Source organism: Tachypleus tridentatus, chromosome 2 (assembly GCF_004210375.1).
Source record: "Tachypleus tridentatus isolate NWPU-2018 chromosome 2, ASM421037v1, whole genome shotgun sequence".
NCBI lineage: Eukaryota > Metazoa > Arthropoda > Merostomata > Xiphosura > Limulidae > Tachypleus > Tachypleus tridentatus.
In genome coordinates this window covers 127,949,166-127,962,650 of record NC_134826.1, presented here as the reverse complement: position 1 = coordinate 127,962,650, position 13,485 = coordinate 127,949,166, and the positions used below count along the sequence as shown (strand labels likewise).

The window sequence follows — 13,485 nt, the reverse complement described above, 5'->3', positions numbered from 1 at the left end:
TCTCTGACACCATCTTGAAGGAATACTGGCTACAGACATGATGCCCTGAAGGAAGAAGGGAATGGGAACAGGAGACAAGGAAGAAAGAGAAGAAAAACAAAGGGAAAGGCCTATTGATAGGACTTGTAGCACACAACTGTTAGCCACAAAGGGAATCCATGGATCTGCAAAATGAGACAAATGTGTCTGCACTGTTCCTAAGCTTAAAGGAATAGTCAATGATAGCATTAAAGATAACAGATCACAGGAGAAGAACACGATGAAAAGATGGAGCAGAAAGGAACTGGAAGAATGAGAAATAGCAACTGGACGAGGAGTTTGGAAAAGAAGGGACACAAAGAAGAAACAATGCCTTGTGCAAGAGATAAATATAAATGGATAAGAATGATATCCCTCAACAATAAATCCCAGCAAAAATGTAACCATGTATGAAGGGGCAAAACCAAGGAGGAGAATGAGTGAATGCTAAAAACCCCTTAGAAGAATAGTAGGTTGCTTCTTAAAGACGAATGATAGAGAATAAATAATGTAAAGAGATAACAAGAGTAGGTGAAGGCACAAAAAATGAGTTTAAAAGAAACAAACATGCGACAATGGATTACAATCCTAATATTAAAGAAGGGTCTCCATAGTTTGGGGGTCCATCTAGATGAGATGAGGCATACTGACACCAGAGTGACATTAAAAATATTTTTAGCATGACTTCAGATATCAGGGGAAGGATCATAAGCATAATATTCCGAGAAAGGGAATTAAATAATAATAAGAACAATCATGGAGGAATGCAGAATACTTAAATAAATCCACATTTGCACTAGAAGAATCATTTGCACATATATATGGTTGGAAAGGCCATCTAAAATCCACATCCTCATGGATGGGAATTACAGGAGAGAAGTATGTCTCAAATCATGAAAAAGGCCCAGGCCAAATGAAAGTCTTTACCACCCACAATGCAAGAGCCATCACATCTACTGACAAAGAAGAAACATCTAAAGTCATTGTGGTAATCTGTCTAGGGTGAACAAAATCCAACAGCATACACTGTGGAAATGACTGTTTAATTCTTGTTGGAGAAAATAAGAGCCACAAAGTCTACAGGAGCAGAAATATTTTAGAAAGAAAACTATTTTCATAATATGTGGTTCTGTAGATACTTCAACCAAATGGTAATATGGTTAGGTTATTAAGAAATGAGTACCTACCTTGCAACTCAGTCAAATGGGCTAATGTATTAAAGTAATAAAAGAACTACATTGCAATAGGAGCAATATTTAGGAGATCTATAGGTAATGAATATGTCACATTTGTTACCTGATCATAACTAAAAATAATAATAAAAAACAGAAAAGCTACTAATGATGAAAAAAATAAATAACTTCATAAAACAAGACAAATCATAACATGTAAAAAAAGAAACTGACAATAAGTCAGAGTAAAGAAAAACAAAAAACAATCGCATGGAAAACCCCTCCCAATCCAATAACTAAACAGAGTCAAAAGCTTGAAAAGGAATGTTAGAACAAAAGTATGAGGTATATAAACACAGTTTAAAAAAAAAAAAAATATATATATATATAATCCTAATCTCAGGATAAAATTGAAGAAATAAAAAAATTAAAATACTAAAATCATCTTATGTAACATAAGTACTCTCAAGTGTAACAGAAATAAATACAAAACTTTGGAGAATATGGCATATTTGAGAGGAAAAAGATGAGATAAATACAAATGTCAACATGACTAGAGCTTGCAGTTATACAAATGTGATACCCACCATAAACACAGGTATATGACTTCAACATTTCAAACAATTAGTACTGATGACACATTAACAAGATTTTCCTCCACACTGAAGGAAAATTGCAGAAGTAAAACCTCCAACTACGTTGTATAAATTCTAATAATAATGGAAACATCTACATCAGAAAAAATACTGTAGGAAAGTCAATACCATGACTGTCAACAAAAACAACTGAACTATGAAGTTATCCTAATACTTACATCATTTGTTGGAAGTTGGGTGAGAGGAAAACTAAAGATAAATGACACATGCTTTGAAATGCGTAAACGACATTTGGAAATTTGGGTCAAATAACTTGTTGGTCAGCATGAGTGAAAACTCGAGGAAAAACTTGTATTTCTGGGGTTATTTGAATAATGTCTAGAGAGGCTTTGCCTTCTTGTATCATAATATTATATTAGTTAAAATAATTATTACAAAATACAAGCATATTATTCATTAACACTTGGAGAAGGTCTTTAAGATTGCAATATTTAATTCTTTTAACATTATGAAATTCATAGTTGTTCTTAATATTCTCTTATCAGGTTCCTTGTAAAAAAAAAAAAAGAAGAAAGAAACAAAAGCTGATATATCATGATAGTTATCACTACTTAAATATGACCAAATATTTATTAGAATACTAGTTGTATTGAAAAAAAAAAGATGTTATTTTAATCATCTATACTCCGTTACTTCTTTGATACCTTTTACAATTACAATCAAATAATACTAACTTCTAATAGTTTTACTGTAATTAATTTCTAAATTTAATGATATACCTTTTTCCACCAAGCTCTAAAGTGCAGGGTGTAAGATATTTATTTGCTGCATCTCCAATTATTTTACCAACTGATGAACTACCAGTGTAAAAAATGTAGTCAAATTTTTCTTTTAAAAGTTCTGTAGTTTCTGCAGCCCCTCCATTTATCACTTTGTAACAGTCCTGTAAGTGTGAAAACAGAGTTATAGTACAAGGTAATGTAAATCATTTGAGATAGATAAAAATTAATCCTATTACACACAATACAATGCATCAAGTTGTTCATTCATAAAAAAAGAAACATTTTAGATTTTGAAAAACTAATTGCACTGTTAAAATACTTCTAAATCACAATAACTATCTCCACAGAGTTAACAAGAACATTTCCAAGTAAAAAATTCCAAGCAAACATGTTTTCCTGCAATATATTACTTTTCTTAAAAACAAAATTGATTACATAGAAAAACATAGTAACACAAAAGTACTAGCAGTGACCACTTACACATAAATTAGTTTACTGCTATTAACAAATGCTAGCTTAAAATTTAGAGTTGACAATGTCTCTCTAAAATATGAGTTTCAGAACCTTAACAATTATCTTTGAATGAAATTAGCTAAGGAACAAAGATATGAATATCCTTTAAAACTGGTAACTAAAACTTGGTATATAATAGCATGCCAAATAATTAAAAAATGTGATACTTTATAATCAAAGTGCTCTGAAAAGATGGACCTTTCAAAAGTGCTCAGGTTACAGGGTATCATATTTTCAAACTAAATTGATTTCTTGAATATGTTTTTCTAACATCATGAATAATGCACTAATTTGATACACATTTTCAATTCACACATCAGGAGGATCAAACAATTCATTTTTGAAGCCACATTTATGAAAAAATTACAGTTCACAAGACAATTTTTTAGATTATTTATTGGCAAACAGAAATTAACTTTTAGAATTATCTAAAGTTTATCATTAATAAAATTAGGTAAAGAATGTTCCATTAATTAAAAATTATTTAGAATAAATTAAAAACATTGTTATAAACTAACAAAAATCATACTAATTGTTCCTCTGTTGTAGTACAAGATACAAAGATGTAGTTTGGGGTGTCTTAAAGCAACTGGGACACTGTGAAATACAGTGGAACAAGTTCTGTTCTACTGGATAGTAATAATTTATACATAGAAATAAACATTCAAGATAAAATAAATATTTAATCTTTAAGGTATTTTTTTATCTTGAATGTTTATTTCAATAATTTTCAAATTTTATTGAAGTACTATAAAACAGTATGTAGTATTTCAATCAATGATCAACCTCTACAAGACAGTGTAAAAGAAACTGAGGAAAACAATGTACAGGTGATTTACGTTGTCACCATCTTGAGGATGTGATAAATTAACAACCAAGAATGTAAACTTCACACCACCTGATGTCAAAGACATTATTTATTATTAAACTTTGCTTCTTGGATATCTTTTGGTCACATAATTTGTGTTATTGCTAAAAAGACATTTGGATAGATTTCTAGGGTCATGCTAGTTCCTAAAAATTCTGAACTGTGGAAGTCTAGCACACAAACATTTAGAAATTCTTTTCTTCCAAACTTCAAACCAAAACTAAAGACAATATATACATGTCCCTTTTGTTCACAAATTTCTAGTTACATAAAAAACCCATTTAAATTAATGCAACAATATTATCAAACTACACTAGGAGCAGAGTAGTCTGACTTCTAGCTTGAGGAGAAATATGAAAAATGGTAAAAATATTGCATGCACGCATGTATGCGTGTTAACTGCTATCTTGGTTCATGGCAGAATTAAAGTAAACCACAATTTCTTTATCACCATTTTGTACTTGAGGTATTTACATGGTGCACTGTACATTTTATTTAATTTTTATATATATACACACACACAAATTGATAATGGTTTTATTTAATTATTTCACTTATTACATAGAATGTTCTATGAAATCTGCAGAAAAAAAAAGATAGTTTTCTCAAAACAATAAAAGCTGGTTATACAGAATTTTTTTTTAGAAATATGACTATTAATATCCTTTATCCACTTTATCCTTTTCACACTGAAAAAAATCTAACCAGTGGCCACAGAAATGTTTCAGTGTTTCCAATTCTATGAATCACACATTTTAAAACCATATTTGTATACTAACATTTTACTAATTTTAAAGAAGCACTACGTCTGTGCACAGTACTTTTGTCTGCAAAATAATGTAATTAATATAGATATTATGATACTAAGTCTTGTAGATTTAAACAGAAAGTAGGAGAACAACTATCTCATTAGTGCATTTTACCTTTTTTTTTTTAAATATGAAAATCCAGGATTTGTTTTCAATGTTTACTCTTAAATAAAAGCAAAAAAAATGCATATTCTAATTTTCAAGATGTCTTCTGAGACAAAAAGGGGGTAAGTAGATCTTGAAAAGTGACACAGTTTTCTTTTAGCATTTTGTCCCTTGGCCAAAGTATCTTTTTTTCAATTCAACCTCCATTGTTTAACAATAATGCCATCAGAAGTGTTAAATATCTGAATAACTTCATATGGTCACAACTGATCTTCATTCTCTGAATTTTACTTCTTTAAGTGTGTCAGTTAAACTATATCAAACAGAGGTTGATTACATTATATTAAAATACTTTTTTACAAGCCTCGTCATGACATTACAGTACATGTCTGGTCATGCTCTGTCTTATAACTAACTACATATCAAGAATAAGCTCTACAGCATAATTTAGATTGCAAAAGATTCTGTCATAAGTCATCTAACGTAAGAGGAGGATGGATTCCTAGAGCCTCTTTCTAAAGTCCTTAATCAGTATGCCATTGTATAGAATAGCCTAAATACCCATTTCACTTTCCAGTTGCCTAATGTGTCAGACACCCAAACTGCTACATTATAGAATCAATTTATGCCACTTTTCCAGATGAAGATCTTTCTTGATTATCATGCACTGTTGCCTAGGGCACATGGGCAGCTTTTGCCACTGACTATTATGTTACAAGATTTTACATTTTGCTCACTGCAGGTATTAGTCAACTTATTGCAGGTCTTTTCCTGGGTGTTGCTGGTGTCTTAAATTGATTTAAATTACTTTGTTCTCCAGTGTTGTTAAATACAAGTAATATTCTTATATTAGAAATTCTAAATGCTCAGTATGAGCAAACCTTTATGATCTGAATGAATGTTTTGTGTCAGAAAGGAATGTTACACCACTCTTCCCAAAAGTGATCAGTTTCCACTAACCACAAAACACCACATAATGGTTGTAACATCATTGCTAATTCAAATATTCAAAATCATTTTAATATAAGGTACTTTATCCTCTGTATAGCAAAAGTGCTTCAAATGTTTGAACCATCACTTAAATGCACTGCATGATGGTTAGAGTTTTGTACATATTTCATTTAACATTTCTTGATGCCTCAACTTCACATTTCCTCGTAAGACTGTAAAGACAACTTATACACTTTTTCCATGTTATTTTGCGATAATACAGTTATTTTTTTACAAATTATCAGGCAAATATTAAACCAAATTTTGCAATTTTAAATTGAATAAGTCTATTTACACTTTTTTATAAAAAATTTTAAACATACTGGAGTTAACAGTTTAAAAGAAAACTAGTCTGCTTCTCTACCTCTTATCAACAAGAATATGAATTAATTTGTTGGTTCAAAGACAAAAACATATCAAAAGCTACCTTGTCAAGATAGAGAGGCAAAAGCTCCTCTAACACTCTTGCTGTTGCTGGTGATATTTCTGAAGGTTTCACAATTGCAGCATTTCCTGCACCAATAGCACCAACCAAAGGGCTAAGAGTCATCTGAATTGGATAATTCCATGTTCCAATAATCAAAACTACACCATACGGTTCTCGTCGAATATATGAAGAATCAAACGTCAACAAAATGTGTTTTGAAGTCTAAATGAAATCATAATCATATGAATAAGTATTTGAACAATGGTTTTTATTTTCAAACATTTGATAACTGGTTTAAAATAACTTAAAAATGTGATTAAACTGTTAATATATGCTTGACACTCATTGCTCTTTATAGTTTATAGCAAATATTATCTTTAAATTATGTTAAGAAATATTCAGGTAATTCTAAGAAACATATTTTATAAAAAAATTCACAGAAATGGTACTATAAAATTCAAGGACTTGAAAGTATCTCACTTCCACAGTTACATTATTTTAAAACAAGTTTAATTTTTTTTTTAACTGGATATGCTATTATACTGATGACAAAGACATAATAAAGTGAAATATTATAAAGAAAAATTCTAGACATTTGAAATTTCCAAAACTTATTTTTTGGATTCTGTTGAAATTTCACCCACAAATTATGCATTAGCTTTTGCTGGATAGACAAAATAAAAAAGTAGAAAGAACTCTGGAAAATTCAGCTTATGAATCTATACAAAATCTGTTCAGAAAATATATTTTATCATTTGAAATATATGAATATGAGTTTTTCAAATTTTGTTGTGACAAAGTGATCTTCACTGTTTCACTCTGAATGTGTTCAATGTGTATAAATATTTGAAAATGTACTGTCAACACCAATATTTCAACATAAGCTTTTTTAACAATTTTAATTATCACCCACTAACTTTCTTAGCAGATCAAAAAGTAACTTTGTTTTACTAGTATAAAAGTCACATTTTTATAACTATAACATTTACAAGTTCTGTACAAAACTGCTAGTTATTTTCTTATCAGTGGTTTCAAAATTACTTAAAATTATCCATAACAAGATATTTTTTAATTTATTTGAAGAATAAAGTTATACAAAAAGCATTATGTGCTCCAACTTCAGGGCACGAAATGAGAAAAAAAAAAGACATAAGCAAAAGAAATTATTTAAAAAGTATTTAAAAATCTTAAGAAAGTTAAAAGACTCCAAAATAAATGAGTTACTTATTTTATATATTGAATTACAATTTTTGAAACAACCGAATTAAAACAAAATCCAAAAATTATAGCAATATATAATTTTAACAAAACATACTTTCCTTTTTAAAAACAACTTGTTTTATTTTTAAAATGGTTCAAGTTTCAACCTTTAAAACAGTTTAAAGACTTCACAGATGTATACTTAATCTCTTAAGACTGACTTTATAACTGACTGAAAAGTCTCCTTCCCAGAAATGTAGATGTTTTTTTTTTAATGATAAACATTAAAACCCTACTACTGTGAAGAGTTAAAAAAAGTCATGTGGCTAATATGACTTATGTATATTGCTTTCAAATGTTTTTTTTTTAAATATAGCCATCAAGTGATAAAATAAACAGCCTATTGGTTCTATAATTTAAAAAATATTGAAATATACTGAAACAAATGTATCCATAGTTGGTAACAAAAGGTTAAGATAGAACTTGTATATACATTGGATTTTTAAAGCTGTGGAAAACTTATATAATGCTAGATGAATTTACAAAAAAACAACAGCTATTAGCTTCAATTAAAGTCTTTTGATCACAACAACTCTAAAGAATAATAAAAAAAAATTATATTATTTGAAGTCTAAGCAGTCAATCCCTTCATCAAAATATACATTACTGATATTTCTAATATGAGTCAACTAAAAATATATATTTGATACTTGAATATTAAAACTGCTTAGCATTGAAAACTAGGTCTTACATCTTCTATCACAAACATTACAAGAAAAGTGCAATTACATACATTTATTACAAAACCTTATGAAGAAAAACTCACATATTCTTCTTGTGCCCATTTCTCTAGGTTTATTAACATCCCTCTAATATCATTTCGTACAAACTCAATCTCACAAATCACAGATTCAAAGTAAGGCTGTAAAAAACAAGGTAGAAAACATTTTTACTAAAAAGAACTATTGCTGAATATTCACAAATAAAGTGAATAAACATGCAATTACTCTTTATTAACTGAAACAAACTAATCTGATCATAAGCTAAGTAAAGATCAAAATAATAAGGTGAGTTATCTTTCAGTGACTCATTATGTGAACATACTTTATGTAAAAGATGCCATATATTATGAATACATAATGTTTACAGTTAACATTCATGAGCAAAATGCTTTGGAATTAAAATAATGCACAATACTTTATAAGAACCATGAAAGAAATAAAAACTTCTAATAGCTTTGTATTACTGTCTTATAATTTCTAGTTTAAGTGTAATAAAGAAATTTCTACATCAAAAGCATTATCAACCATGTAAGATAAAAATAACCATAAAATTTTATCAAAAAACCCTATTTTGTGGTTTTGACAGTATTTTTAAAGGATTCTCAAAAAGCTTTCAATCTAGAACTTCACAAGTTTCATTGTTTTTTGGTTAAAATGTTTAATATTACATATTTATATAATTTTATTTTGTACCTTACCTTTATGAGGGTTATTTTGCATTGTTAGCTTAGTATATAGATTTAGGACTAACTTAAATCTCATAAACTGTTCAAACCCATGAAATTTTATTGGAATTACAACCAAAACAATCAATAATAGTGAGGATATCCAAATAATGAATCAATACACTCTAATCACCAAACTGCTTTATGACTATCCAAATTCCTTGTTAGACAAGTATATTCACTTAGTAAGATCTGTGAAGGTAATTTGCTTTAATAAATAATATCAAACTATCATATCTTTCAAGAAAGTTGCTCAATATTCCACTGAAAATTTTTGTTTTAAGGCTAGTCATCACCATTCACTGCCAACTCTTCAGCCACTATTTTACCAATGAATAGTGGGATTGACCATCACATTATAGAGGCTCCATGGCTGAAAGGGCAAGCATGCTTGGTGGGGCAGTATTCAAATTTTAGGCCTGTAGATTAGGAGTCAAGTGACCTCACCACCTGACCATGCCAGCCAATCATCGAAAGAAAAAGCAACTACATACATGGTAAAATAACTTACATTAGTGAGTACACAGAGGTTAATAACAATCTTAACATTTTATAAAATTGTTTTTATAGCTAAATCATTTCTAGTTCATTTACTTATGTAAATACATTATTTTCCCTGCAATTATTTTGTAAATATTTAGCCTTAAAATGATTTATATGAAAAATATATATCAAAATAACTCATGAACATTTGTATAGATACAGATATAAGCAAACATTATGTACTTGCACTTCAAACATGTCCTCATTGTTTAGATATTTGTAAAGCTGTTTATACATTTAAATGTATTGAACAAAAACTTGTCATTTTGACTATATGGAAATATGTAGAAGAGATAAAACTGTAAATTACAAATTAAATGTAGATGGTCATTGTAATTTGCTTTAGATGCACAAGTGCACCTTTATTATATTAAATTTGTTAAAACCAAAAACAAGCCAAAACAAAAATACAATATGCTACACTAATTTAAACGATCCCAAGGTACAAACTATGATGTGAGAAATTTATAAAATGTATCCAAGGTTTTGGAGGCAACTAAAAAAGTAGAACCCACACTGACGTGGGGATACACTATTTATTAGTCTTCACCTCCATTTGCCAGTCTCACATCAAGAAATAAAATAAAGAAAAGGAATAGCAATTAAAATAAAAATAATAGATACAGAAATAGAAATTAGGAGAGCAAGACTTGGGTGATCAAGCCCACAATATCTCATCTATATCACCCTTCACTGCCTGCAGACAGATGCAGGAAGGTAACTGCTCTCTAAGGTAAAGAAAAAAAAATTGAAAAATAAAAATAAGATACTACCATTTGGGAGTAAGTAAGTTAAACAAACTTACCTCTTGAAGTCAGCATTCCACCCCCTTATTATGGTAGAAAGGCACTAATTGGTGGCCCACTAAACAAATTATACTAGTATGAAATTTAATTTAGATAACTGGATGGGACCTATTTTTTATTATTCAATTAATTTTTTTCTTCTTTACTTTGGTTCTCCAGTCATCTTCTCACAACTGTCTGCAGGCAGTGAAGGGTGATAGAGAGGTGGGACATCATGGGCTTGAGAACAAGCATCTCACTCCCCTAATTATTATTTCTATAATTTTAATTTCTATTGCTATTCCTTTATTTCTTTATGCAAGATTGGCAAATGGAGGTTAAGACTGATAGATGGTGTATCCCCACTGTAATGTGGGTCCTATTCCTTCAGTCACCTCCAAAACCTAGGATACATTTTATAAATTTCTCACATTATAGCTTGTAGCCTGGGATCCTTTCAATTAGTGCAGCATTTTTAATTTTTGTTTTAGTCTGTTTTGGGTGATAAAAAACTAATATCATTACCCAGAGGTTTGGATTTGCTGTTTTTAATGCAGTCCTTCCCTTTGATTTTGCTTTAAATTTACTAACTGTCAGTATTATCATTCTCTTAAAATATATGTATGGGTGTCAAATTGCTGTATGTGTCATTGAAAGAAGTGGTATATATACTTAGCTTGGTTTCTTCCAAAGCTCAGTTGAATAAATTAGTGGACATAAGATGTACTCATGTTTCTTTACTGTAGTACGAGGGGTTTAAAGAGAAGCCTCATAGATTGGCTGGCTTTTTCCACTTGTTTCTCTTGTACAATGTTTTAAATGTTACTATCAAAATCTAGTTTCTCTAATGTTTGTTTTTTTATATTTAGTATACCTTATTCAAGTCATCTCTCATTGCTTTCACTAATGCATTTTCATTTTCTTTACATAACCGATACAAAGCTTTAAGCTGCTGAGTTCTATAATCTAAAGGCTTTGTGACCCCTTGTTTGAACTTGGTTTGTAGCTTGTCAATCACCTGAAAAGAGAAAACAGAAATTGTGTTTTCATTAATTTATCTTAAATTCATAAACACCTTACATCTTAAAAGGCCCTTTACACACATCTCATAAAATACAAAAAGAAAACCTCAAATAGTATGAATTATTATAGGATAATGTACTAAATATATACAAAAATATGTACTTTCATAAATTATTTTCTACATGTATTAAAAAATGAAAGTTATATTAATGTTAAAATTATCTTCAGTACTTCTGACAAATAATTTTCAGGTTATAACTACTATTTAAAATAAAACTAGAAAGAAAAAATATGTATTTCTCTAAAAAAAACTTAAAAAAGTGAGCAAAAACTGTGCTTAGAATTAATTACAGTTTGACAATGTAACAACAAACCAAAGAAAGATTCAAGCTGCCCCAAGCTACACCTCCACAAGAGGAGTGCAATAAGTACATTATTATTAAATAGTAAATTGAAAACAGGGATATTCCCTAACAAGCTATATGATATCTTACTGAGAATGGGCATCCTACCTCAGATATGCATTTCTAATGCCGTGCAAGAATGTGTATGCAGATGTTGGAAAGATACCCCAAAGACATCATCAACCATCAGATGCCCTCTGGAATTGAAAAAAAGGATGATATCATCCTCTCATATACCACCAGTGCAGAGAGTGGAACTTGTGTTTGGGTTAAAGGTAGAAACTCTTGAGTAAAATGCAAGAATTGCAACTACAAGAATCTCTTAAAAGAAAGAGATAAAAAGGTGCAACAGTCCTGGCTGTAGTAAAATGTACAAGTACAGAATCTCCTAAGACAAAATACTTTTTTCCATGTTAATAAATTGACTTATCAATCCCAAATATTCATATAACTATTAACAGGAGTGTTAACCAGAACAGAAATATCTGGGTCTCACCATATGCAACAAAGAAGTGGGCACAAATAACAAATTAGCATTTATTAAGGGAAAAAATCTCCTGGTATGAATTCCACCCAGTTTGGAAAATAACTGCACATGGCAAATAGGATCTCAAAGCTTAAGAGAAAGAAATGTAGAACAGTGGCATAGCTAGGGTTTTCAGTGCCCGGGGACAAAGTCAGTTTTTGTGCCCCCTCGTGACAAATATAAGACATAATTTCCAATTATGTAACATCAATTTGGTGTCCCTCCGATGTTGTGCCCAGGTGCAGATGTACTCACTTGCTTCCCCCTAGCTATGCCACTGCTGTAAAAATGTATTTGGATTCATCCATGTATTGGCCTGTAAGATTTTCTCTATTGGATATCAAGATTGAGAAGACAAAAGACATCAGTAAATTTCAAGTTGGAAGAGATGCATCTTGAAATTAATTTTAAAGATGTGCAGGTACATCACATAAAACAATACAGTAGACCTATTCTAGCAAATTCATTATGACAAATGGAGCAATGTCCATGGTGCATGTGTTTACACACACACACACACACACACACACTACAAGAATATCTAAAGTAGTCTTGTGGAGCATACCATCTCAACAACAGCCACTGGTAAAGCCAGGGCATATGGTATGAACATTTTCAGTTATCCTGACTCAATGCAGGTTTTGGGTTAGTATCACCTAAGAGGCAACAATAGCAACCTGGTGGGATCCTATTAAATTAAAAATGGGTTATGAAAATTAAATTATGTTTACTCATCTAGAGATAGTAGATTGAATGAAGAATGGCAATTGTAGAAAGTCAAACATCCTTTGGAGATGAAACAGTCAGATGTGGGATGCAAGAGAATGAGTAAGATGACAGATTTGATGTGAAGAAACATGAAATTGTCTGTGAGCATCCATGTCCAAGTATGCATAGACCAACCAAAGAAGTTGATAGATCCATCCAGTAAGGGTAGAAGAAGAGGGTTCCAAGGTATGAAAAGATGATGACAGGAATCACAAAAGGGAGAAGTAGGTGAAAAGTTACATCAAGCAATCCTAACAGGACATAGTAGCCAGTCCAGTTCTGAATGATTACAGAGGTGAGAAAAAAACAAAAGGAGATAGAAAAGAAAGCACAATCACCTTCTCAAGCTGCAAAAGCCTGAGGAAAGAAAGACTGATCTGGATAGAGTATACAGGTATGATGGAAAAAAAGGGTATGAAAAGAGCCAATTGCATATATATCTGAAAAAA

At 30.4% G+C, this 13,485-nt stretch overlaps 1 protein-coding gene across 5 annotated transcripts in view; it reads right to left on the bottom strand.

Moving 5' to 3' along the window:
- Positions 1-13,485, bottom strand: part of LOC143245074 (aldehyde dehydrogenase family 3 member A2-like) — a 45,262-nt gene that overhangs the window by 22,202 nt on the left and 9,575 nt on the right. For all 5 annotated transcript variants that reach the window (XM_076490894.1, XM_076490892.1, XM_076490897.1 and 2 more), the window contains exons 3-6: positions 11,190-11,333; positions 8,307-8,402; positions 6,281-6,502; positions 2,566-2,729 (exon numbers count right to left, since the gene is read on the bottom strand). In XM_076490894.1, coding sequence (XP_076347009.1) covers positions 2,566-2,729; positions 6,281-6,502; positions 8,307-8,402; positions 11,190-11,333 — 626 coding nt within the window. The remainder of the gene's footprint in view (positions 1-2,565; positions 2,730-6,280; positions 6,503-8,306; positions 8,403-11,189; positions 11,334-13,485) is intronic.